Genomic DNA, 27,881 nt, shown 5'->3' on the forward strand with positions numbered 1-27,881 from the left:
AAGTGCAGTATTGATTGAATAAATGTGCCTAGAGTAATCATTGACTGCATTGGCATTCATGTGCTCAATACCAACATTTAAAAAAAAGGTTGACATAATGTAAACCTAACATAGGCCTACTATGTAAGCAGGAGGGCTGCAACCAACTGCCTTCTATACCATCTGTGTCAGGAAGCCTGTGCTAGTGGAATATACCATCTATCCTTATATAAACAGGGGGCTTCGGGATAAGTAGTCCAATAGTCTACCCACTTTTGTCTTATACACTGTTCAGACAGAATTGATGCAAAACATTTTTTGGGGCCAATGTTAATATGAGCACCTTTCAAACAGTTCCATTTTTACCACATTCTTGCCAGCATAAGACTTTTATGCATCCTGTACGCATGCCGGCACCTATTGGTTATCAATGGGAGTATATACTGATGTGGGTGGGAGTCTATTTTAATAAATCCATTGAATATACACCATCACAAAGCAATCCATTATGAATTATTTCAGGTAGGTTCTAAGAAACATAAGACTAAGAAAAATAGAATAGCATATTTTGAGTTTAATGATGTTACTGGTCTGTGCAGCTTATTGGCTGCATGGCTGTGCCATGCAAATTAAAATCAATAGTTCATTATTTTGTTCATTAAACAGACAAGACACACATGCCGCTGCACTGATCAGTCAACACACATATTTTAAAGTAAGAAAATAATGGAATATAACAATCAACTTAAGTGTCACGGGAACAGAACCGCTGTCATAACAAAAGTGACATTTTTTTGTTTGTAGGTCCCTGTAACTTAGAATCTGCTCCTTCCAATCATGTTAAGAAATCTGACCTGAATGAATTGCACACAGGCTCATCTGAAAAGGAGAGGTTGTGTGTAGCTGAAGAAGCTCATTCATATTAACCCATCATTTGTTGGGCCTAATAGGCTACTGCAGTAAATCTGTCTTCATCACCCGCTTTATTTCCTTTCAAACGCCCCACCAGTTATTTTGGCTGAAGACAGATTTGTAGTTTAAGTGAGAATGTATTTAAATAGAGATAAAATGCCTTAAAAATATCTTCTGTTAAGCTTTGTGATTAACAGGGAAACGTTTGATGTCAGACAACTATAATGATCATGATTTAATGTGTGCCGAAAAGCTCCTGCCAGCCAGTATTGACCAGTAGTGTGTGCCACAAAGTATTTGACTAGCCACAAAATTAAGGAAATTAGAAAATATTTGGTGGGGAGTTTGAAAGACATAAAGCGGACGATGGTGTGATAACATTGACTGGTGATGATCAATTTACTGCAGTAGCCTATTAGGCCCAATAATTAGCCAACAAATGATAGGATAATATGAATGAGATTCAGCTACACAGCCTGACGATTCACCACGCATGCCATGTTATCTACTGTGATTGGTCAACAATGTAGAGCAGAAGCCAAAGGGCTGTGTTGGAGAGGATCAAAACAGCACGGTATCATGGGTAAATTGTGACCGACTTACAAAAAAATAATGAGTTATTTATGATGCAAGGTAATTTGTTAATCCGTCAGTCGGCAGTCACTTTGATGCTCTCGAACACGGTCATTTTCCTGGGAATGAATATCACCACTGCCTAGGCTTCATTGAAAATGGAAGGGCCACCATGTCCGCCGAGCGCTTTATGTCAGCGCCTTAGAGAGCCAGCTTGAAGTTCTAACCTCTTGCTCCTTCAGCCATCCTATGGTGAAAATGAATGGGGAAAGAATAGGGTTTTGAGATAAATGTCAAAAATAGCTTGTGTCTTACCTTATACCCCAAGGAGATCATATACATTTTGTTCTACTAGATACTATCAATAAGTTAACCTGACCGTTATGAATTATGAAGCCTTTGTGCTTTTCGGAATCACATATGCTACATAATTCACAACATGTGACTAGCTGATGAAGATTCTCATAGAACAAAACGTATAAGCTCTCCACAACTTGTTGACCTCGTACCTTATATTTGGCGTTTATCACAAAAACATTAATTTCCACATAGGCTTTGTCCAATGAACCATGGCGGAGTTAGTGCCTACAAAAAAGACGCCATTGCTATTTCTCTCTGGATTCACTCACTTCTCAAACCCGCGCTCCTTACACTGTAAATTGCAGCGTGCCGCTTAGGCCGCCTAGAGTGGCTCGCTTGTGGGCGTGCTAGCAGTATATGGCAGCACGTTCGATTGTGCGTCAAGAATTCAGCATAGCAACTGGCTATGATAGCTGAGGTTCTTAGCTAGGTTCTGAACTAATGTGTATACCAAACATTTTACGGTCCATACACAGATTGGCTACATAGCTAGCTACACACTTTATGACAAAAACCTGGCACTGTAGCTAGTTAGCTAATAATAGTTTTATAAATGTATTTACTTTAATAGGTTCTCCCAGCCATGTGGGCAGCAAAGTTTGTCACCTGAGTGTTTTTAGAGCATATTACCTGTGAATAAATTCATGAAATGGAGAATAGATTAAACTATTTACCCATTTAATAACCAGACCTTCATACAAATTTGCTATGCTGAATTCTTAACGTACGACCGAACATGCTGCCAGCACGCCCACAAGCGAGCCACTCTGGGCGGCCTAGTCGGATCGCAGCAATTTACCGCGTGTTAGTGTACACCGCTGCCTTGCCAATCTCCTTCTCCTTCGATGTGGTTTAACGGCAGTTGGCATCCAATGAATGTGGCATTACCGCCACAGACTGAAGTACAACTCCCTTATACTTTGCTTGAAAAAATAAATATGTAAACAAAAAGCCTACCATCCAACACAACACTCAAAATACATAAATAATAATCTAATAATAAAAAATAACACCACCCTACTCCACTATTTAAATCTATTTAGTGTTATGTTTGTTCCTTATATAATGACAAACTGGGGCGTAGGTTTAACTACTTTTAATGAACATATACTTCAGCTAGAAAACTCCATGTTTAGCCATGCATTCCTTAACCATCCGCATAGCCTGCTGGTAACGTAGTCTAAATGTTATTAACACATAACACATCTTCTTTCCTGTAAAATAACTACTTTTCTATGTAACTATACATGTCACATCACATTTGTTTACTCAACCTGCATAACATGCAATTTTCAATAGCACACATTTCTTTCCCCAAATGTATTTTAATATAGTCTGTCCAACAATACTCTGTGGCTCTATCTTTTTTCTTCTCCACAATAACAAAACATTCAGTCCAGGTGCCCCTTTTTAAATATTTTATTTAGCAATTCTCCATAAGCATTTCAGGGGCTCTGACAGTCCTTTTTGGTCGTTCTGCTGAAGTGCTTCCTGAAACAGTTGGACAGCGTTCATTGTCAGTCATGGTGTTCTGACTGAATTATCCATTTCTAAAGGCATTGACACTTCAGCAGTATCCTCCTGATGATCCTCAGTCCCTTGAGTGAATGGCTGCAGCCTTAAATCCACTCTGTTTCATCTCAGTTGTGATCCATGCTCTGTTTGGATCTCATAGGATTGCGGTGCAACTTCTCTCTGCACACACCCTTGCTGCATCCAGGTTCCTGTAGTGATGTCGTACATGATCTCCAGGTTTCAGTTCAGGTAAGTGTCATGCACTTTTGTCGTGTCGCTGTTTTTGTTTTGTCTTTCCATCGTGTGCTTTTTTCATCAGACCTTTGACAATTTTGTAGTAGGGTCTGTGGGTACTGGATGAGGTATGTGCGGCTCTGCTTGCTGCTTTGGCCTGTAGGTCAAACACAGTTCACATGAAGCAGTGGCCTGGCTGATTTCCTGGTTCATTCTTGGCCAGTACATTACTTCTCATGCTCGTCGTTTGCATTTTCCCTCACCCAAGTGGCCCTCGTGTATTTTCTGTAGCATTTCTTTGCGTAGTGTCATGGGAATGACAATCTTGTTGCCTTTGAACACTATGTCATCCACAACGGTGAGCTCTGCTCTGCACAGCAAGTAATCCTGTATTCTCCTTGGACAGTTGTTTTTCTGTGCAGGCCATCCTATCAGTGTTATTACTTTCGACTCTGTCATTGTTCGGTCAGCTGCAGTCTCTCTTTTGATCTGCTCCACTCTCTCAGAAGACACAGGAAGTGATGCTACGATCATGTCGAGGTAGGCCTGAATCGCAGTGTTTTTCTATGTGTCGAAGCTCTCCTTGTCGACTGCTCGAGAGTGTCGGCGGCGAACATGAACTTTCCCGGGGTATCGATCATCTTCACATCATACATTTGCAGTCTGATCAACATTCTCTGGATTCTCATTGGACAATCATTCAGTGGCTTAGACATGATTGACACCAATGGTTTGTGGTCGGTTTCTACTTCGAAGTCTCGTCCGTAGACGTATTGGTGAAACCGTTCGCAAGTGTATGTGCTTGCCAGTAGTTCTTTCTCTATTCGTGCTTTTTCTCTGCGCCTTTCAAGGCTCTGGACGCATAATCGACGGGTTGCCATGTGTCATGCTGTTGCAAAAGAACTGCTCCCAGGCCAAACTGACGCGTCTTTTCTCTGGATCATAGAACCTGAGCACTGGCTCTTCTGTGATTGTCTTTAGGTTTTTGAAGCAGTTTTCCTGTTCCCGAAGACATCTGAGTGGAGCAGACTGTGCTGACAGTTGAGGTATGAACTTTGCAAGGTAGGTGATCATGCCCATGAAGCTTCTCACGTCGTCCTTGTTCTTCGGACGTTCCATGTTGTTGATGGCTGATGTTTTCCTCTGGTCTGGTTTGACTCCGTCCTCAGAGTACATCTCCCACGAAGGTAAGTGTTTTCACACCAAACTCTCATTTGTCCTTGTTTAGTTTTAGGTTGACTTTCCGTGTCCCCCAGATATGTGGACCCCCAGACGATGATGTCATCCATCATAGTCTCCACTCCTGGAATGTGCTCGAAGATCATGTGGATTGTCTTGTGGTAGACCTCTGGAGCTGAGAGAATCCCATATGGTAGAAGAAATCTGTACCTGCCCTCAGGTGTGTGGAATTTGCATAGCCTTGAGCTTGCATCATCTAGCTTCATTTGCCAGAATCCTGATGAGGCATCAAGCTTACTGAACCCCTTGAACCCCTTTGCTCCAGCAAACTGCAACATTATCTCTTCTCTGGTTGGCAACTTGAAATGCTCTCTCTTGATTGCTTTGTTGAGATCTCTTGGGTCTAGAAATATCCTGAGATCGCCGTTCTTTTTCACCACAATAACCAGTGAGCTTACCCAGTCTGTAGGATCATCCATTTTTGTGATGACGTACGTCCGAGTTCCTCTTTGAGCTTTTTCCTCAGTGCAAAGGGAACTTTTCTGCATGCATGCACAACTGGCATCATTTTGTCATCAGTACATATTTTGTGTTCTCCTGGTAAACATCCAAGAACCTCAAACACATCCTCATACCCAGCCAGTAGTGATTCTTGGTCATTTTCAGTCTGTCACTACATACTCTTTTCAACAAATGGAGCTTTTCACATGCATTGATTCCTTAGAATAGGAAGTACACTCTTTTCCACAATCAGCAGCTGTGCTCTGAACTGTTTTCCTTTGTGCTGTAAAGTTACTATGCAGCTACCTTTGACTGGTACGTTCTCCCCAGTATAACCAGTAATCTTTAATTTTCACAGGGTGTATTTTGCTCTTCACCTTCAGTGTTTTGTAGTCATCCAGTGATAACAGGTTTACCTGTGCTCCAGTATCAAGCTTGAATGGTATTGTAGTTTCATTCACCTTCAATGGCACAATCCAATCAGCATTTACTGCATTGCATATTTCCACAGAATCAACTAAATTCTTCCATCTCCTCGACTGTGAACCTTTTTCTTTGTAGCCTCAGCTTTGCAGCATTTTGAGATTTTTTTTACCACAGTTGTTACATGATTTGCCATATGGAGGGCATTTTTTTGGCTTGTGGATAAATCCACATTTTCCACATGTAGTGTTTTGATTTCTCTCTTTTGCTTGTTTTTGTTTTGTAAGGTGTTGTGTGTGTATTGCTCCTCTCTTTTTATTACATACACTGACGTCCCTGCACAGCTCTTTAGCTTGTGCTCTGGTGGTTTCAGCTGCTCGACACACATTCACTGCTTTATCCAAAGTTAAATCTTGCTCACGCAGCAATCTCTCCTTGAGTCCATTATCAAGTATGCCACAGACTATCCTGTCTTTCACTAGTGAGTCTTTCAGATTTTCAAATTCACACGTTTTGCTCAGTGTGTTCAGCTCAGCCAAAATACTGGTCAAAACGGACTCCCTGTTTCTGATCTCTCAAACGTGACGTCGTTCTGGCTTGGTACAAAGTACTCCTCAAATTTAGCCATTAGCACAGTCAATGTCAAGTTTGCCTCGTCTTGCTGAAAGCTTTTGTAAATGTCCAATGCATCCTCTCCAATAACATGCAGAAAAATGGAAGCTTTCAATTTGTCATCTCCCCCTGCACCACTGGCTGCTAGGTAGATATTGAATCTCTGCTTGAAACGTTTCCAATTGTCTGCTAAATTGCCTGTTAACTGCATAGGAGTAGAAGGACTAAGCCTATCCATGACGGAGAACAGGAACAGTGTCAATTTCTCTTACTTCAGTATGTTGCTCGTCAACAGATTCCAATGCAGCCTCCCTCTCGCTGCTGTCACTCTCGCTGCTGCGGCTCGTTGTCCTCGCTCTTGCAAGCTAGCATCTTCGACTACTCACGTCACTTAACTTGTGGTAGAACGTTCCATTTTCGTCGCGGAAGTTACTCCTTTCTTTTCTCTTTGTCATAGCGACTACCAATCTGACACCATGTTATGTTTGTTCCTTATATAATGACAAACTGGGGCGTAGGTTTAACTACTTTTAATGAACATATACTTCAGCTAGAAAACTTCATGTTTAGCCATGCAAAGCATTCCTTAACCATCCGCATAGCCTGCTGGGTAACGTAGTCTAAATGTTTTTAACTCATAACAACACATTTCGTCCTACCTCATGCCAACAACCTGAAAGGATGGGACACCACCACTTAACCCACCCTGTAACTCTTCTGATGTCAAGTCTCACACACCCAAAATACCTCTCTGCAGCTGCCAACACAATCTCAATTTTGTACAACTTACATTCTATTCCTGCAGTACAGTTGATAACCATTGCTATAAATGCAAAAAATCCAATCTTACTGAAACATATATCACTTGTTGGCCTATCTCTCCGTACTGGTACAGATCTAGTACTCACACCACTCCTCTTGGGATCACTCCCCCTTGACCCATCTTCCTCGACTTTCTTCACTGCTTCAGCATATGACAACTTCTGCACTACTCTAACCCTGGAAACCTCAACTTGCCTCTCTCCCAGCCCCATGGGCACCCCTACAATTAACACATACCACTACTATCCCCAATGCTACACATTCCTTTGTTTGTCTCATGCCCTTCTGCACACGTCTCACACCTAGGAACCTCCCTCCTGCCACATGCCCATAAGCTTGACACCTGTAACAAAGTAATGTATTCGGCACAAGCTCATACAGAATCAATTATATTCTAACATCACTTTGTTGGGGAAAGACTCAACATCAAAACTCAAAAGAATAAACAATGACTCTTCTGTTTCACCACTCACACCACGCTGTCTGCGATGTACCACATGGCGAGCATCACAAACACTGGGAATCTTCCCCTCCAGTTAGTCAACTTTTACATTTACTGCTACCCCAGTAATCATTACTTTATATGGTGCCCTTTTCTTGAGAGCAAAACAATTCACATTTCTTGCCCCCATTCGTTTTAGCCAATCTCCTGAGCTGAGTTCGAATACTCATACTAACCCTACTATTTGTGACGTAAATTGAGTATGTAGTATATATTCATTAAAAACCTCTACGGGATCTGTGTCCCTAAACCGGGACAGTTGTTGCTAACGTGCACTAATGTGACTAGAATGACTTTGTATACAACAGCCAACTTTCCGGGACACAAACATGTCTTATATGGGCAGAAAGCTTAAATTCACATTAATCTAACTGCAGTGTCCAAATAACAGCTATTACAGTGAAAAAATACCATGCTATTGTTTGAGGAGAGTGCACAACAACAACTTTTATCACTGCAACTGGTTTGATACTTTCACCTCAGAAGATAAATAATGTACTTACATTCAGTAGTCTTGCTCTGATTTGTCATCCTGAGGGTCCCAGAGATAAAATGTAGCATAGTTTTGTTTGACAAAATCAATGTTTATGTTCAAATGTAGGACCTGGTGTCTACAGTTTGACCCAACTGCTGTCTCTGGCTCCACAGCCACCCCGTCCCTGGGCCATCTAGATGTGTGAAAGTTGGTGAATAAACTAATGATTCATCATGTATGACATTCCTAGAGTGTAAACTACATTTTTTTGTATGTTCTCTATAGTTATGTACCTGAATGTATCAATTGACCAATTTGGCACATTTTGAGCAAGCTCCTGGCAGACTTAATACAAAATATTGTGCAGTAATGTAATTCTTCACTGGATCAGTCTGAGACTTTGCACACGCACTGCGGCCATTGTTAAAATTGTATGATCCTTTTAGTATGTAGTATACAGTATGTTAGTATAGTTATTTGAAAACAGTTCTGGTCTGGAGAACAGGGAAGTGGTAAAGCCTAAAATACGCAAAGGCAGATAAATTACTGACATTACTGTAATGAGCTACCTGGGACTGGATATGGCTGAGACATGAATATGTTTACAATTTTTTTACAAGTCGGTGTCTGACTGTCTTCAGCCAGGTGAGGAAGTTTGGGAAATGGCACGCTATAGTCACAATGCACATGGACGTGGTCATCTCTGGGCTCATCATACACATCATCGATTTTGAATCTATCTGACTTGGATCATAATTGTGTCAATATGATGAGTTTATGACTGGCCTTGATGACTCAGACACAAAGGAAGTGATATGTGTCTCTTTATTCTTGTTTCCATTTACTTTAAGATGTGGTTAGGGTGTTACGCTATTTACAATGGGTAAGTTGAAATATTTGTGGGTATGAAAAGAGGACTGTCTTATTAAACACTATGTTTCACTCACACCCACCTTTTGTGCATTAAAAGCACAGGGATATAGTGTGGACACAATCGGTTTGCTGTCTAAGTCTGGTAACAGTAAATTCTAATGTAGGCTAAATATAGTCAATCCTCTACTTAGGAATGGACATCTCATTGACAGCTTAAAAGAAGCATAAGTATCAGTTTGATGGCTTACTTCCTCATTCACCCTCAGAATGAGGGAGAATGAGTGCATTTACTCTGCTCCGTCACTCTGAAGTAACCCAGTGTGTGGCCACGTAAAAACCCTGTTGTGCAAGTTTCCACACTGTCACTGTAATCATCCTGCAATTAAGCAATCATGATACACTCAGTGTTTTCCCTTTGAACCTCTGCAATTTACTGTAAACCAAAACTACAGCATCAACATACACTGAGTGTACAAATATTAGGAACCCCTTCCTAATATTGAGTTGCACCCTCTTTTGCCCTCAGAACAGCCTCAATTTGTCAGGCATGGACTACAAGGTGTCAAAAGTGTTCCAGAGGAATCCTGGCCCGTGTCGACTCCAATGCTTCGCTTCCCACAGTTGTGTCAAGTCGGCTGGATGTTCTTTGGGTGGTGGACCATTATTGATACACACAGGAAACTGTTGAGCGTAAAAAACCCAGCAGCGTAGCATTACTCGACACACTCAAACCGGTGCGCCTGGCACCTACTACCATACTCTGTTCAAAGGCACTTCAATCGTTTGTCTTAGCCGTTCACAATCCATGTCTCAAGGCTTAAAAATGATTATTTTAGCGTGTCTCCCCCGCTTCATCTGCACTGATTGAAGTGGATTTAACAGGTGACATCAATAAGGGATCATAGCTTTCACCTGGATTCAACTGGTCAGTCTGTAATTGTAGTTGTATACAGTGCAGATATTTTACTTATGGATTATATAGACATCAATTATTACATATTTTTGTAGTTACACATTCAAACTAAGGTCCTGGTGTTCTTTTCTTTACAGTAAACTTTTATTGAAGCAATACACATTTACATTCATACTAATATACAAATACAATACTACAATACGTTTTCAAAAGTTGCAAAATATATACACACAATGATGTGAGCGACACAACCAGTCATGTTTTCTAAAAAATAAATACGAGTGAAAAAATAAAGTGCAAAAAACAGTCCAGTAACTATGATCTGAATGTACAGTGTGTCGGTCACAGAATAGAGCAAGTTGCCAACTTCAACCAAATGTCATAGGCCATCATCTGAAAGACACTCAGCAGACATTCTACAGAGTGACACTTCTATGAGTCCCTTTCTGAGTAAAGTAGATGGGGAAAAATCACTGAAACATTACATAGTTTTAGAGGCGTTGTAAATTACACATCACCTACCGATTATCCACAATCTTAATTGGAATGTCTCTCATACAGCACATTTCAGTTTCATCTAACTTCTTCTAACATCCGTATGACTGATGTATGGGCTGCCATTCTCTTTAAAACTATGTATGAAAGTTTGTTACATATGGGATTTGACAACATGATGAATGGGTAAACAAAAACGATGAGGCTCAAGTTTGAAATGACTGATATCTATGAAATAATAAACGTACACATAATAAAACAACCATTTTAAGGGTCGCCCTGGGGCTTAAAGCTGGAATCCATAGCGATGAAACTGCAACGTCCGTTTGCAATATTACAACAACAAAGACGTTACTTCAAACAACAAACACCCGTTTTTTTTTTTTTTTGCCTCTAACATCATCGCACATGCGATAGATCAGCAGAGTACTATATTATTTTACCACGATGCAGGATGCATCTCTGCCCCGTAAAAAAAATAATTAACAAATGCGCCTGGGGCGACCAGTGGCGCTGTTTCACCTTATGCAGATTTTAGCTTTAAGCTTTAATTTTGACAGTAGTTTTTTACAGTCACTCCGATATGTGTATGGAAATGGCTTGTGCAGTACAATATTCTGAATCTCAACCCCAGAGTTGGAATGTTCTGAGTGACAGTGTTTGGTACATTGCTCCTCCTTTTACCCTACAAAAATATGGTATCCCATGTCCCCCAGCTCAGCTCTACTCCTGTAGCATGTGTTGCCTGGTGGAAGATGCTGTGCTACTGCTACCATCCAAACTAGACCCCGATTGTTTCCGCATCCGATCAAGAATGTAGAATCGAAGCATCAGGAAGAAACCTATGGGACAGACCACAGAATGTTTCAGATTAGTTCTGTGATGGGTCAATAACACCTTACAGAAGCAAGAATCTATGCTCCAGAATTATATTCCAGATTCTGATATCAAAACAGCCTATAACCAACATCATTCTAAGCTATTTGTAACAGCTAAACCCATATTGAATGTCACTTATTTCAACAGTTGAGAAACAAATGACATGGAAACAAATCCATATAGGTATCTTAAAATGGTCACACCATAAAGTACAGCTTTATGGTGAACTTCTAGCAGACTGGTTGCAGGGAGGTTTTCTCCTGATACGCTGCTGAAACAGAACACTTTTACAGGGCATTGTTTCAAAGCAACACAATGGACGGTTGGCTCTGACAGCCTCCTTTGGTCATGTGACCATATGAACCTTTTGTTAGACTCAACAGAGGTGGACCTACCCTGTAGGGAGTTGAGGATGCAGAAAAGGAAGAGGATGAACTCAGAGAGCTGTCCAAAGTCCAGGAATTCTAGGCCCCATGAGGTCCCAAATAGGCAACTGAGACCCCAGATACTGATAAACGCCACCTTGTTCTTCTTCCACTCGTCTCGGTTCTGGATCTTTCTCTGGACCAGGAAGAGCATGATCAGACCAGAGAGGACCACTACAGCCAGGAAGGTCAGGTTGATGAAGTAATGGGCTAGTAGGCCCACAGAGTCTGGAGAGACATCCATCCAGCACCTAGAAGACCATGGTGAAAAAGTATGAATCACTGGGCTGACTTACTCACCACCTCAGTCAAATGTCCAAACTTGAACTACTGTTCATCTTTCAGGTGCAGTAGATCCAAAGTGCACTCACATCAAGTAGGAGTTGTCGACATCATCACTGGACACAACCTCTATTACACCATAGACTTTTCCAATGGCAAGCAGTACAATGACCGGAACAGCTGGGACACCTGGACAGAGGATGAAAATGATGGTACAGTAACAGTCAACGGCTTAAAGTTGTACTCAAGTCAATTGTATTCATCTACCAACAATGAGCAGTGGAATATAAACCAATTATTTGCGTATGTTTCCACTCACCAAAGCCAACCAGGTGCCAGACGTAAGTACTGGGGGAGGGGCTGAACACTACATAGACCAACCAAAAGGTGTGTAACCCTTCAATAGACATCCAGGAGAAGGAACTGAGTAGAGCATAGTGGAGAGCCGCCCCAAAAACACAGCATGCCTTGTTCCCTCCCATGTTGGCCACAATCCCTGTCAGGAAGAAGAGGAAGCTAAGAAGGAACAGTGCCATGGCCAGACCTCGATGGACCGCAGTGGACGGGTTCATCTCTCTCCTGCCACAGTGCAAAAAGAGGAGAGAACGTTAGGGAGAGAGAGGGAGGGTTGGAGGGAGGGAGGGAAGGGGGGAGGGAGGGTTGGAGGGGGGATGGAGGGAGAGAAATAAATAGACAAAGATAACTCTTATGAAACGAATATCACTCATATCTTGTTTTTTTTTAAGACATTTAGGAATTTCCCATGATCTCTGAGATATTTGCACAACATGATTAGGAAGTATTGTCACATGTTGAGGCCTGGTAGGAGATATTATGGGTAGGACGGGCTGCAGGGAGACAGACTCTTGCGCGTGAGGAGAAGTACCTCTGTTTGTTAAGGAAGATCATGAGGACAACACAGCTCAACGTAGAAGCGGCACAGCCCATTGATGTAATGACCGTTAGAGCCTTCAGATGGCGCACTGGTCGTGGTTCCAATTGCTGAGGTGAGTAGAAGACAAAACCAATTTTAGGCCTACTATTACAAATCTACTTGAGATTAGTTGTTATTGATTTATTCAAATGATTGCCCATGGAAATATTCCATGATAGAGGTTATAGCTCACCACTAGGATGGCGAAGTATGTGAGATGATTACAGCGGCATTCTGTGTCCTCTGCACCTTTCTGTATGGTCTCACAACCTTCCTTTTTCCATGTGACCTCTGCTGGATCTGCAACAATTAAACCAATACCAATAGCCTTAGCAAGACCTGGAAATGCTAACACTGCATAATTAAGAATTAAGGCCCGAGGTGGTGTGGTATCTAGCCAATCTACCACAGCTTAGGGCACGACGCAACGAGAAGTGCCTGGATACAGTCCTTAGCCATGCTATATTGACCATACACCACAAACCCCAGAGGTACCTTATTGCTATTATAAACTGGTTATAAACTGGTTAATTAGAACAGTAAACAAGTAATTTCGCATCATACCTGTGGTATATTGCCTGATATACCACGGCTTTCAGCCAATCAGCATCCAGGAGTCAAACTACCTGGTTTATAATTTCTCATTTACCACGGCTTTCAGCCAATCAGCATTCAGGGCTCGAAAGACCTGGTTTCTAATAATTAATAAACATCCTCTATATTCAATACAAAAAATAATAATACAAATAAGTACGCTATTATTGCAACAAAGATTAGACATGTTTCTTTACAAACCTTTCTTTGTGTCCCAAGAAACACATTTTCTTGAGTGACTTGTCTGAAAAAGAAAAGTCACAAAAGGGAGGTGAGAGGCAAGTAGGGACTAACATATTTAATTCACCACTAGATGGTGACCTGGATACTGAACAACAACACATACCAAATACTGTATATCTGTCTGGCATGCAAGATGAGCTGCAATCATATTTTACAAGTGTTACTGTTGACCGACTCACATACTGAACAGAAAGGATCAAGTGTACAATGACCTGAATAAAACATTTTCAATTGAACTGATGCACCAGTATCATTCAAAATATCTAAAAGTGATAACACTAAGGGCCATGCTGAGTCGAAACACTAAACACTACAACCATACAACAGAAAGTTAACTTTACTCTAACTGTATAACTGTTTAAGAATACAAATCTACTGTATTCAGAGGCAACACCCCTGTGATGTACAGTATTGAATAAAAAGCTACTTGCTACAGTACAATTGCTAGAGTGACTCATTCTGAGATGAGAGACTTTTTTTTTCTACAAATCTTCCACTTTTGTTTCCTTTCGCTTCTGAAAGGGGTTTGTGCTCGGAGAGTTTGAGACAGTAAAATACATCAAGGGGGAAAAAACGGCGGCTCTTCAATCTAACTAAGACACACACATGCAGTCAGGCACACACACACGCACACACTTACTGGTATGACAGAATGATGGAAACCAATCCTGATTGGCTCTGTAAGGTTGGTGATGATCTCGTTCTCCACGGTGATTCCCACCACATCTTCTAGAATCCTGACGACATTGTGGTTTGCCTTAGAACGCCACTGTGAACACACAACAACCAGAATCACAACTACACTTCATAGTCTATGGACAACGATTAAACCCAGTCTCGGACTACGACTGTTTTGGTGCTTTAGTGTAAACTGTCATGTACAGCTTACGTAGACTAGGGTAGCAGCCAAGTGGAAAACCCCATTGGCTCTTACCTGGAAAAAGGTACTGTTTTTGAAGTAGGTGCAGACAACCTTGACCTTTTTCTTTTCTGGAGGTTTCAGACAAGAAGGAAGGTGAACTGATGGAATCATTTGAGGAGGAACTCCTCGAGGCGCCTGCACAATACCAACACACAAGTTATTTATACAAATCGTATAACGTGTGTGTGTGTGTGTGTGTGTGTGTGTGTGTGTGTGTGTGTGTGTGTGTGTGTGGTCTTACAGGCAGAGTGATGTTGTAGCCCTGAAAGCCTTCCTTCATCTCCACCACAGTGCTCATGGCACAGGGCAGCACCACGTTCCCCAGCACCTTGGACCTCATCACTGTCTCCTCTATCCTACAGACCAATACAGACACAGTATTTTTTAACCCAATCTATCTCATACAGGTTGTTTCTATGCATTACATATAGACATTACTTTTGGGCATGTGATGGTGATATAGAAACTGCTGTACAATAGATGGAAGTTTTGTGTACAAACCAGACCCCACCCATTATTCACACTGAGCTCAATTCTTTGGTTTGTGGCCTAAGCTCTGCGGCTCACTCATAATAGATTGCGTCATACTTCACTACTGCTCTAAACATGTTTATAACAACATCTTGTCATGCTGGTTAGTCAACTCAAGAGGATATGCATAGCCATAGAGGATAAAGGAGTTTGAGAGATGACATGGAGGGGTGTAATTCAAAACAAAGAGGTACAACTTACAAGTTCACTTTATCACCAGATCCCTGACTCGCCTCATCACAAAACTCGTTTTCTGAAAGGCAAAGAATCCATTCAGAAGCAGTCTAGTATTTATATTGTCAAGACTGTATAACACACCCAAAATGTAGTTAGATTAACAATAACTTATTAATAACTTAATAATAATAATAATAATAATTACTTATATAAAGTTGATTTCCTCATCAGACAATATAACTGACAAGATAACTCAACGGCTTGCTTACTGCAGTTGATCATTCCGCCAAAAAACCCATAGGCTGGGTGTATTTGGTAACTTATGATATCATCCTGTTGTGTCGCGTTGAGTATCCCGTACATCGAAATCCCGTATTTTTTGCCTTGGGACAGGTCAGTGCAGCAGTTCCCCTGTAGACCAGATGACCAGCACAGAGTGTGGTTCTTTCCCTTCACCTCTACCCAGAGGTGGTCCAGAAGTGGCTCCCAGTACATACAGAAGGGTCTCTCTCTTGCCTCTGGGCTCGGGCCCAGCTCGATGACAGAAGAGTTCTGACATTGGGCCGTTATCTGACCATGGATGGACAGGGAGCTCTCATTGGCTGAGATGGTGATGTTGCCACAGCCCCTTTTAAAATTGTGAGCCAGAGTTAATTTCCCGTTGCCATGGCGCCATGTTCCACACATTTTGAAGTTCCTGTCGTTTTCCCCTGATCCTGTTTGGACAGTTTTTGAGAATTATTTATGTTTTACTTTTGGAATTTTAAAGAAACAGAATCCCTCTCAATTTATACAGTGTTTTGCTTTATTTGTAGACCATTGCAAATAAAATGTTCTCTTACCTGATGCAAAAAGGGTAAAGAGAAAGATCATCCACAGGGTCCCTCCAAACTCCTGGTTGGGCCCCATTGTTACTGTATGGTTTCACCTTTGACCTCTATAAAATGGCAAGAAGAACAACACAGTTGTAAAACATGAGTACAACTCAACTTTAATTAGTGTTCCAGACACTTCTTTCCGTGAAAAGCAGGATAGATCTGTCCAAGGGTGACTGCAGTCACTCTTTCAAACACATATCTGTACCATTCCTTCCAGGGGCAATTATCTCATTATTTATCCTGTATTCTCTAAACAACACATCTCCTAGACACCATTCCTCTTCTTAGATACACTTATTCTTTTTTTTTTTATAATGAACTATTTCTTTATCAATAAAAACATTTGTTCAGTCCTAAAAATACATTTGGTGTCCTTTCTTGAGTTCTTATCAATGAGAATACTGTTTTACTTCCATCAGTCATTCAGTGTGTCTTGTTTTCACTGTCTTCGATTACAAGTGTGTGTTCTGAGGGCTCACAGATGCAGACTTACCAATGAATGCAATGCTAATTCACTGTATTCACACTAATTCCCTGTCTGAGAACGAAAATATATCACATTAGCTATTCTGCAGAAGACGTGTACAACCCATGTGGCTGCTGCCATGGTGATCGAAGCATCTTCCCACAGACACACGCCACAGTCTTTCATTTCAATTCCAACTGAGCTGTAGTGGCAGATATGTGACCTACCTGTGTACAATTTTAAGTGTTAGTGAAGCTTCTTTAAAAAAAGGGTTTCAAAAGGGTTCTTCAGCTGTCCCTAAAGGATAACTCTTTTTTGGTTCCAGGTAGAACCCTTTTGGGTTCCATGTAGAACCCTCTGTATAAAAGGTTCTACATGGAATCCAGAAGGGTTCTACCTGCAACCAAAAAGGGTTCTTCAAAGGGTTCTCCTATGGGGACAGCCAAAGAACCCTTTAAGGTTCTAGAGAGCACACTTTTTTTCTAAGAGTGTATAGAAATGTCCCACTGGAAGAAATGAAGCTACACTAAAGCTACCCTGATGAAAATTATAGTTTACTTATTTAAAGTTACTTGGGAAAAGTAGTTCACTACATCCAAACTACTTTGTGAAAAATTATTATATGTAAATCTGAAATGTCATAGACTACAAATTGCAAGAACAGATCACTTGGGTAAAATGTAACAGAATGTTTAATTTGGCCTAATAAACACATGTTTTATGTAAGAATTATGCAGGTCTGATGGTGAAACATAAAGAAAATTCTTGCCTACTTCACCCATATTTTCTTTTATGCTAAAAAAGTAGTGTGTATTTCCAGACGGTAACTGCACATGGAAGCTGGTTAAGGGTGGATTCCGCTACATTGGTAGATCTATCTCTTTTCAACATCAGATTACAACTTTTCTGTTCACACTAGCCTCATATGTGGTTACTGCTTCCTGTGTGAGTGCAGCTATTAGCATACCGTAAATACCATAGTGTATAGACAAACAAAATAAGGAAAACCAATTCAAACTATACAGGAGCTTCTCATCTAAACCATATTGTGCATAGTGTTGCACACTTGATTAATGCAATGATATTATTCACAAATATTTGTGTGGATATTTTTAAAGCCTTTACTTTACAAATTGGCTAACAGACACAAATGCTGTCTACTGGTATTAAGTTAAGGTCATTCTTGCAGGGACATTATCTTTATGCTGTATGACTCAGAGGGGGGTATGTGGTGTAGATGTCTCCCACAGGACCTCAGTGTGGAAGACATCTCTTGAAGACAGATTTGAATCTAGATCTGTCTATAGATATGTCTAAATATACAAAAGTATATTTCCTGGGACTAGTTTGCGTCGTCAAAGCAGTGTAGTGTAAAGAGGACTAAGATTGAGGGGACTGGATGGAATTTTGGCTAGCTAACGTTAACAATGCTAGCTATTTTTGATCAACTTTGCTAACTGTACAACATACATCAGAAACCTGTCACCCGCAAATGCTACACACCAACAAGCACTGAGCTAAATGTTGACACAGAAAGGTTTCCTACGGATGTTCTCATGGACGCCAAAATGTATTTCTTATGTCATGAGCGTGAGCACCAACACGAGTGAGACATCAATCGATCCCACAATTGGCCTCCTGTAAAAACAGCATCATATGATGATATCATATGAGAGATGTCACAAACAGAACAGTGAATGACGTGTTCTATATGTCTTGATTGTGGTCTCTGTATTTCCCCTATGTGGTGAGAGAGTCGCAACAAAAGTGTATTTTTAATAAGGCATATCTTCCCCGACTTCCCCGTTTCAGGTGTTGAGGAACTTCTCCATTTCCACACACTTTTCTCCTCTGAGTGGAGTTTAGAACCAAGTATTTACCTATCTTGCCTCCCTACACAATATTTGTCCTATGCTCAGAACATATCTCACACGTAATCTAACACAATGGGGTCCGGTCACACAAGTCTGCAATACTACTCTTCTCCATTTCCAACCACTCGTTCTTCCTCTCTGAGCGTGGCCCTCTTAGCAAACAGATCATACTACTGATAAGCTATACTACGATTTTGTACTTTTCAAGTAGTGCATTGTGTAATTCCAGTTAGGAATTCGTTGGACTATACTTATAAGAAATGCACAGTCTCCCCCCCCCCCCCCCACCGCATAATCAGACTTCACATAATCAACAAGTGCACACAAGGTGCTCAGTTCTCGTCTGTTTGAGAAGGGCGAACCCGACCTCCACCCAGTCTCTGCTCCCACCCCCTCTCCATTGTTCAAGCCGAGGGCTTCAACGCAGTGAAAGAATGTCCCTTTTCACTTCTCAACTTTGTGTGTGCGTGTTTGTGTGTGCGTGTTGACACAGTTCATACAGTTATAAATGCTCAAGGCCAAAGCATGTTGTATAGTAGCTAGCCACATAATGCATGAGCTTGGTGACAAGAATTAGACATGCCATTGTGTAAGAAACTCAAATTTCCATTTTGATCATTCTGATGAGACGGGTAAATTCGCACACGCAATTTTTCACACTTCCCCACTCTTTTCACCCGTTAGTTTCAAAGATGCTGCATTTGTGACACTGTGGCTTCAATTGAAACTTGCCCTATCCAATGAACTCTGGTTCAACATGTCTTTAAGCTGCAGTATTTTGATGTCTTCAACATCAGTGATTCACCCTGTCTGTCACCGAACGCATCTGTATACCACTTCAGAGTAGTATAGCTTGGAATGGCAAAGCAGTCAAAGCAAGTGAGAGTCAGACAGACATGCAACAAGCTTTACTCCACCACCTTTTGTCTGAGAAGAGAAAACATAGCCTAAGACTAGTCCGGATCGAGGGAAAGATGAACGGAGTGAAGAGAGATCCTTGATGAAAACCTGCTCCAGAGAGCTCAGGACCTCAGACTGGGGTGAAGGTTCACCTTCCAACTGGACAACAACCCTAAGCACACAGCCAAGACAACACAGGAGTCTCTGAATGTCTTTGAGCGGCCTAGCCAGAGTCCGGACTTGAACCCGATCGAACATCTCTGGAGAGACCTGATTATAGCTGTGCAGCGACTCTCCCCATCCAACCTGGCAGAGCTTGAGAGGATCTGCAGAGAAGAATGGGTGAAAACCCACAGATAAAGGTGTGCCGAGCTTGTAGCGTCATACCCAAGAATACTCTAGGCTGTAATCGCTGCCAAAGGTGCTTCAATAAAGTACTGAGTAAGCGGCCTGAATACTTATGTAAATATAATATTTCCTGTTTTTATTTTTAATACATTTGCAAAAATGTATAAAAACCTGTTTTTGCTTTGTCATTATGGGGTATTATTTTTTTCATATTTTCTAAATTGTTTACTATTTTCTACATTGTAGAATAATAGTGAAGACATCACAAATATGAAATAACACATATGGAATCATGTAGTAACCAAAAAAGTGTTAAACAAATCAAAATATATGTTAAATTTGAGATTCTACAAAGTAGCCACCCTTTGCCTTGATGACAGCTTTGCACACTCTTGGCATTCTCTCAACCAGCTTCATAAGGTAGTCACCTGAAATTAATTTCAATTAACAGGTGTGCCTTGTTAAAAGTTAATTTGTGGAATTTCTTTCCTTTTTAATGCGTTTGAGCCAATTGTGACAAGGAAGGGGTGGTACACAGAAGATAGCCCTATTTGGTAAAATACCAAGTCCATATTATGGCAAGAACAGCTCAAATAACCAAAGAGAAATGACAATCCATCATTACTTTAAGACATGAATCAAGACATAAGACATGAGACATGAGTCAATCCGGAAAATGTCAAGAACTTTGAAAGTTTCTTCAAGCGCAGTCGCAAAAACCATTAAGCACTATGATGAAACTGGCGGCTTGAGGACCGCCACATGAAAGGAAGACACAGAGTTACCTCTGCTGCAAAGGATAAGATAATTATAGTTAACTGCACCTCAGATTGCAGCCCAAATAAATGCTTCACAGAGTTCAAGCAACATCAACTGTTCAGAGGAGACTGTGTGAATCAGGCCTTCATGGTCAAATTGCTGCAAAGAAACCACTACTAAAGGACAGCAACAAGAAGAAGAGACTTGCTTGGGCCAAGAAACACGAGCAATGTACATTAGACCGGTCCACATTTGAGATTTTTGGTTTCAACCACCGTGTCTTTGTGAGACACATAGTAGGTGAACGGATAATCTCCACATGTGTAGTACCCACCGTGAAGCATGGAGGAGGAGGTATGATGGTGCTTTGCTGGTGACACTGTCTGTGATTTATATAGACTTCAAGCCACGCTTAAACAGCATGGGTACCATGGCATTCTGCAGCGATACACCATCCCATCTGGTTTGTGCTTAGTGGGACTATCATTTGTTTTTCTACAGGACAATGACCCAACACCTCCAGGCTGTGTAATGGCTATTTGACCAAGAAGGAGAGTGATGGTGTGCTGCATCAGATGACCTGACCTCCACAAGCACCCAACCTCAACCCAATTGAGATGGTTTGGGATGAGTTGGACCGGAGAGGGAAGAAAAAGCAGGCAACAAGTGCTCAGTATATGTGGGAACCCTTGAATTAAATCAAATCCATCTGCACACTTGATTTATGAAAACAATGGAGAAAAAAGCTATCTATCTATTTTCCTTCAAGAAAAGTATTCCAGGTGAAGCTGGTTGAGAGAATTGCAAGAGTGTGCAAAGCTGTCATCAAGGCAAAGGGTGGCTACCTTGAAGAGTCTAAAATATATTTTGACAAACACTTTTTTGTTTACTACATGATTCCACATGTGTTATTTCATAGTTTTGATGTCTTCACAATTATTCTACAATGTAGAAAATAGTAAATTAAAGAAAAACCCTTGAATGAGTAGGTGTGTCCAAACTTTTGACTGGTAATGTATATTAAGGGGAAAGGGGGAGACCTAGTCAGTTGTACAACTGAATGCCTTCAACTGAAATGTGTCTTCCCGCATTTAACCCAACCCCTCTGAATAAGAGAGGTGCGTATTAACCCATTTTAGAACAAGGCTGTAATGTAACAAAATGTGGAAAAAGTCAAGGGGTCTGTATACTTTCCGAATTAACTATATATATTTTCCCTGATGTTTCTTATATCTCTCAGATATAGGAGAGACACTTCAGAACAAACTTCCTTTAGATTTTTTGGGGGGGACTATCTGTTGTTCCATGTAGTGAATCTGTTACTCAATGCATTTGTATGGGCTAATGGCAGTAAGGCCAAATTACATTTTTCATCAAATAATTTTTAACATATTTTTTTTATACTTAAAATTCTAATTCAAATAGCTAAATTATCCTTGGTATGACCTTCTTAAAACAATTCCATATAGCTTATTCTGAACTGTATTATTTTGCCAACCTGTCAAGGAAGTGGGCAAACATTAAACTGCACCAAAACCATCATCCAAGCATTGTTGAAAATACTAGCAGCACCTCATCCTTTGATTCTGCATTTCATAATAGTAATAAGTAATACCATTACAATTACGCCTACTAAAAGTAAGAACAGATAGAATTCTGAAGAAATTTAGCCAAAATCAACTGTCACATACTTCAGAGCAATTTATTTTCGTCTACTGTATCGGTCAATCTGACAACGAAATGAATATGTTACCTTGACTTGATAACTATCAACAACACAAATGTAAGAACTGGTTTGTAACGGGTTGTAGCCTAATTTAGCACAATGTGAAGCAGGCCAAATCTGAGGTTCACTGTTAGACCTTTAAAACATAGAAACACCTGCCTCTGCTTTGTCAATACATCCATTGTCTCCACACTGAATGTATTAACCGGTAGGCTACACACACGTTATGGTGAAATTAGGAAAGAAATAGAATATCACAGATTAGTGCAGTAAAAAAAAGTTGTTTTTACCTTTACACTGTCGGGAACCCGTCTGCTCCTCTGCTAAAAGTGTTGGTTATGGTTTTCCGTCGATGTCTAAAGATGTTTGTCTCCCTATGAACGGTGCTCTTCACAACTGCCCACGCGGACTATAGGCTTCGCTGTACGATAGTGACAGAAACAGAAACGGTGTGTGAAGTGGAAGGCGAAAAGAAACCGGATTCTTCCCAGAAACTCAGACAGCCACAGCAGCGTGTGAAAAGGAGCTCAGACATACATGACTGGAAGTTTATCTTTCAAAGACTCGGCTATTTTTAAATTTTGGCAACTACCAGACACTTCAGCACATCTGACACTGCACCGGCACCCGGGCTACACAGTACAGCCACATAGAAAAGGTTCCAGTGTTGTTTGAGCTGCCTAACCCTGTATATAACCCTTAGAGAATAGCTGTCAGCACTGACAAGGTGTGAGCGCCAGACTGCCTGTGGGTGTTTGGTAAGAGGAGGGGCAACTGTTGTGAGTTTTTTCTCTAGAAGAAGAATAGAAAATAGGCTATTCACTATACAATCTATTTTAGGCTATAACGTGTTCCTAGCTCTGGCTTTCTGTACGTTTTCTTAGAGAACTTCATTATCTAGATGTACTTATTTATTTTGTTATGCTCTGTTATTTCCCCAAGGTTATCAGCAGTAGGCTAGCCAACTGTGATATTGTGCCAAGTTAATGTTTGACCATGGGTAACAATTACCTGTAGACACTTTGACTTTGACATTTGTCATTTTGGCAAGTCACATTTCTCAATGAAAAACCTTTTCACAGGACGGAGAGAGAGAGAGAGAGAATGATGTAGAGTCTTCAGCTGTCCGCACAAAGAGGATGTGCGCATGGGAAGACAAAAAGCCAACAAAGGGATACTTGTCTGATATGTGGAGTGGAAGAATTTGACCGTTTTATTTTATGGCTGTTGCCCTCAACGAGATACGGATAAGTCCCATTTCGCTGGTGATGAAAGGGGCCTGCTGATTCTCTGTGGCTTGTTTTTTTTTGTGGTTGGTATCAGGAATAGGACAATACAGAATACATATAGGCATAGGGGGCTACAGTTGAGGGTCACAACTGGCCGCCCGTCCAGCACTGCATGCACCCCGACACCCCAATAACTGTCTGGCCTACCCCAGGAGTTAAAAAAACGGAATCAGAAATTTGTCACATCTCCATGAGAGACAAAGAGGAAGTTTAAACAGACAGTGGTTATGATGGTTGATGATGAGTTTTTTTCACTATTAACTCCGCCAGTCAGTTAAGTAACAACTTCACAATGGTTCCTCGTTGCTCACACACAACAACTTCACAATGGTTCCTCGGTGCTCACACACAACAACTTCACAATGGTTCCTCAGCGCTCACACACAACAACTTCACAATGGTTCCTCGGCGCTCACACACAACAACTTCACAATGGTTCCTCGGCGCTCACACACAACAACTTCACAATGGTTCCTCGGCGCTCACACACAACAACTTCACAATGGTTCCTCGGCGCTCACACACAACAACTTCACAATGGTTCCTCGGCGCTCACACACAACAACTTCACAATGGTTCCTCGGCGCTCACACATAACAACTTCACAATGGTTCCTCGGCGCTCACACACACAACAACTTCACAATGGTTCCTCGGTGCTCACACACAACAACTTCACAATGGTTCCTCAGCGCTCACACACAACAACTTCACAATGGTTCCTCGGTGCTCACACACAACAACTTCACAATGGTTCGTCAGCGCTCACACACAACAACTTCACAATGGTTCCTCGGCGCTCACACACAACAACTTCACAATGGTTCCTCAGCGCTCACACACACACACAAATGCCTATCATCTGTTATAGAAGGTCTGTCATTTGTTTAAGAGTTGTAAAACAGTAATGGTCTTTGTGAAATGTTAAAATTGCATGTTGGTGTAGTTTTCTCTGGGAGACCAATAGGTAATGATGAGTCAGCTCAGCTACAAGCCTTTTTAGGTTTGGTGGCCTCTGTCTGGACTCCAACATCCTGCAATTCTGGTTTTCACCTTCAATCTTTCATTTAAAAAAATATCAAAACACAAATGTGCTTTGCTTTTACCCACTTGTGAAAATATTGTCTGTCATAAAAAAAAAAAAAGGTGCAAATAAGATGTGAACTTGGTGTTGAAAGAAGCTACACTTCCTCAAACCTTCCTTTGAACATCATGTCATTTGTAGGAGGTTACATTCCGTCGTTAATGCTCTGAAGCTCAAAGCTTAAAACATCCCGTATCACCTCAGAGAGTATCAGGTAGATTTCCTTCGTACACTTGCACACCCACAGCTATGGCTAAAATACAGCAGGTGCCTTGTGCTCCGAGATACTTTTGTTACACTTCTCACACCCTTTCTCTCTCCCTCACTCCTGGAATGCCATGGCGCCCCAAGGTAATAACACTGATGCATTGTGCCTAGGGTTGCACGCACACACGCACACACAACAATGTGTCTTAGGTCTTACCCTATTAAAGATTTGATGGATGCAAACTAAGACACTTGGACTCCCCTCCTCTGAGACCTCCTCTTGTTATTGTCCAAGTCAATGGTTTCATAGCAATTTGGGTGATTTGGGGCCTCAACCACTAACTCCAGTCAATGGTTATAGCACTTAAAGCCACATTCACAGCAAACAAATATGTAACAGTATTTTGGACCTGTAATACTGAGTTCACTACACTTTGGTATCACATATTTTAGGCATCTCTTGAGTTTGTGTGCCCTCATTGTCCCCACAGCCCCAATTATGACTACATATGTATGTATTGTAGTTGTTATTCCATTGAGACTGGCTGCCTGCCAATGAGGTGCCAGCAGACTTCTTAAAACCACCGCCTGTATCCCTACTCCCACGCCTGTCCCTACCTCCTACCCACAGTGACTGTGGGGGAAATCCAGGTGGTTGCCTCAAAGGAGAGATAATATCTGTTTATGTGAGAGACTCCACACAGTTACAGGTCATATTGTAGTGTTTCCCAGACTGTAGCCTATGTTCTTCAAAATGTCGTTGAGTGTGTACTGATTATTGGGGGCTGTTTGTACAGTTCCTTGCAGATGGAGTTAAACAGTCACATGCTGATAAGAATCTCTTATTTTAGATAGAAGGCAAACACTTCCCCTCTAGTCTACATGATCTGTGTGTAATTTATGATATGTGTCTGGTATGATGTAACATTTGAATAAAGAAAGACAATCCTAAATTCTGCTCCAACATGTTCCCAAGCATCGGTTTAAGAATTTTCAATGAAAGGTAATTTGATGTTTTCATTAGGTAGCTTACATTTTTTATCTTCCATTCTTCCGCCCCTGTTATCTTATTTAAAAAGCAGAATAACAAATGCACTTCCCCCTTCCCCACCCTCTCCTGTTGAGAATTTCTGTCCTGAGGCGGTAGCTAGCATCTCATTTTCCATGTCTCCCTATCCGTCCTTTCTCCATTCTCTGGATATGCCTTGTCTTTCTCTTACACTCTCTCTCTCGCTCCCCCCCCCCCCCCCCTATGTCTTTTTCTCTAGGTTCGTCTGTGTCTGCCCACAGAGGGAAGTAACATTGTAGCTGACTGACTGTCTGGTGTGGTTTGCCCCGTGTTGTGTGTTCAGTGGCATCTCTCACAATTACAACCCACTGTAGACAGATGGCAAGGGTTTTGCTTGGACTGACAAAGACTTCCCCTGCATTATTAAAACGATTTTAACTGAACATAGGGATTCACTAGGACCCTGAACGACCCTGCGATTACATAAGGTTATCATCTGCTGTGTCCTGTCACCAAGGTGACGGGTGGGTGCCCAGGGACTAGCTTGTCATTGTTGCTTCTCCCCCAGGCTCTCTCTCTGCAGTCAGTCAGACACTGAGCTGCCTCATTACAGCCATTACCATATAGATAGAGTTTGTTTAGCCATTGAATGACTGTATCACTTATACTAGAGTACTGTATCATTAAAAAAAACGAATCTCACAAAATAGTGATATTGATAGGATTTTACTTTGGTCATTATGATAAAAGAGTAATTTCATCCCAATGCTATGGTTTATGGCTACTGAGTAGTGTGTATGTTTCAGAATCATCGGACCCGGAGGAAGATGTAAGAACGTGAGGAGACCAGCTCTGTTGCTAGTAAGAGAGTAAAGTCTACATGATTACAGAGTAAACATGCAAATGTTTCCATTATATCACTCCATACTTACTCACTCACTCACCAAACTAATTTCCTCATCTTTCCCAGCTGCCTCATTGTGGTGTGCTGTTTAGTTAGGTTATATGAAAAACATTAAATTCTGTGCTTAACTGATCAATTATCTGCTGTTTTTCGATGGCCTTACTTGATAAGGATCCTGACACCCCTTACAAAAAAACTTGTAAAATAAACATGTGGTTTTCTGGACCTGTGTGAAGATTCATACGTACATTTTTCATTTGTTTTTTTCCTCATGTGAAAAATAAATTCCCTACGTGATTTTTTTCCAACACATTTATTTTTCTTGTTAATTTTTGACCAATTACATCTACATCTGGTGTCCCATCTAGGGACGACCCTGCTTAGCTTCAGCGGCAAACCAGCAGTGGAATGCAGGGGGCTATGTTGCTGGAATTAATATGCCAGAACTTACACCTGGAGAAAAGGCAGTGAATGCAAAGGCCAGGGTAACATAACCAGAGATAGGGTTAATTGCATTTTCATTTTGAAAAATTCACTGAAAACATTTTTTTTTTCAATTACAATTAATTGGTCTCTGGTGTTTAATTTCCATGCAATATTTTTTTTGCTATCAATACTTTGGGGTTTATCTTTGAATTTCTTTCAATATCATTCTTTTTGTTTGCAATACTAATAACAATTTTGTTTTCGACTTCTGCTTGATATTAATGGCACAAAAGTAACTCAATCACAAGAGGATTGGAAAAATCCTTAATTTAAACATTAAACACAGTTTTGGTAAAAAGCTGAGGGAGGGGGCTGGAGAAATACAACCACTCTCAAATCCATAGACTATGCTATGGATGCAAGGACTAACCATCCATGATATCAAAAGTATAGTATTGTGGAAAATCTCACTTCCACGTGGAATTGTAAGTTTATATGTGATAAACAAGCAGATGTGAAAATCAAATTTGTTTCAATTTGTTTCATATGTGAAAAACTTTTCATATGTAAAAAAAAAGGTTCACATGTGATTGATAGATTTTTACATGTGGCGTTTTCTTACATGTTAACCTGCAAATTAGATTTTTTTTAATGTGG

General features: G+C 41.0%; 1 protein-coding gene and 1 long non-coding RNA gene across 2 annotated transcripts; both read right to left on the reverse strand.

Annotated features, from left to right (window-relative positions):
- Positions 1–284: 284 nt before the first annotated feature.
- LOC116358282 (uncharacterized) lies at positions 285–7,215 on the reverse strand. Its single transcript, XR_004206158.1, has 2 exons — positions 6,561–7,215; positions 285–1,711 (listed from the first exon to the last, which is right to left on the reverse strand). It is a non-coding gene; the product is annotated as an uncharacterized LOC116358282 (long non-coding RNA).
- Positions 7,216–10,252: 3,037 nt separating this feature from the next.
- On the reverse strand, positions 10,253–23,079 carry LOC109886012 (adhesion G-protein coupled receptor G5-like). The gene is made up of 14 exons (XM_020477779.2): positions 22,597–23,079; positions 16,198–16,292; positions 15,625–16,071; positions 15,380–15,431; positions 14,889–15,003; positions 14,660–14,782; positions 14,366–14,494; positions 13,684–13,726; positions 13,082–13,188; positions 12,841–12,956; positions 12,274–12,533; positions 12,044–12,143; positions 11,643–11,923; positions 10,253–11,210 (listed from the first exon to the last, which is right to left on the reverse strand). Exons 2-14 carry the CDS (start codon positions 16,262–16,264, stop codon positions 11,092–11,094), a joined length of 1,959 nt encoding a protein of 652 aa, XP_020333368.1. The 5' UTR covers positions 16,265–16,292; positions 22,597–23,079; the 3' UTR covers positions 10,253–11,091.
- Between the last annotated feature and the right edge of the window lie 4,802 nt (positions 23,080–27,881).

Source organism: Oncorhynchus kisutch, linkage group LG3, assembly GCF_002021735.2.
Source record: "Oncorhynchus kisutch isolate 150728-3 linkage group LG3, Okis_V2, whole genome shotgun sequence".
Taxonomy (NCBI): Eukaryota; Metazoa; Chordata; class Actinopteri; order Salmoniformes; family Salmonidae; genus Oncorhynchus; species Oncorhynchus kisutch.

Bases quoted from the DNA above. Each gene is read 5' to 3' on its own strand.
- LOC109886012 (XM_020477779.2), bottom strand. From the start codon at position 16,264: ATGGGGCCCAACCAGGAGTTTGGAGGGACCCTGTGGATGATCTTTCTC. The intron at 15,004-15,379 runs GTAAGTTGTACC...ATTGGTCTGTAG, and splicing joins TCTGGTGATAAAGTGAACTT to GATAGAGGAGACAGTGATGA. The intron at 11,924-12,043 runs GTGAGTGCACTT...ATGGTCTTCTAG, and splicing joins GTCGACAACTCCTACTTGAT to GTGCTGGATGGATGTCTCTC.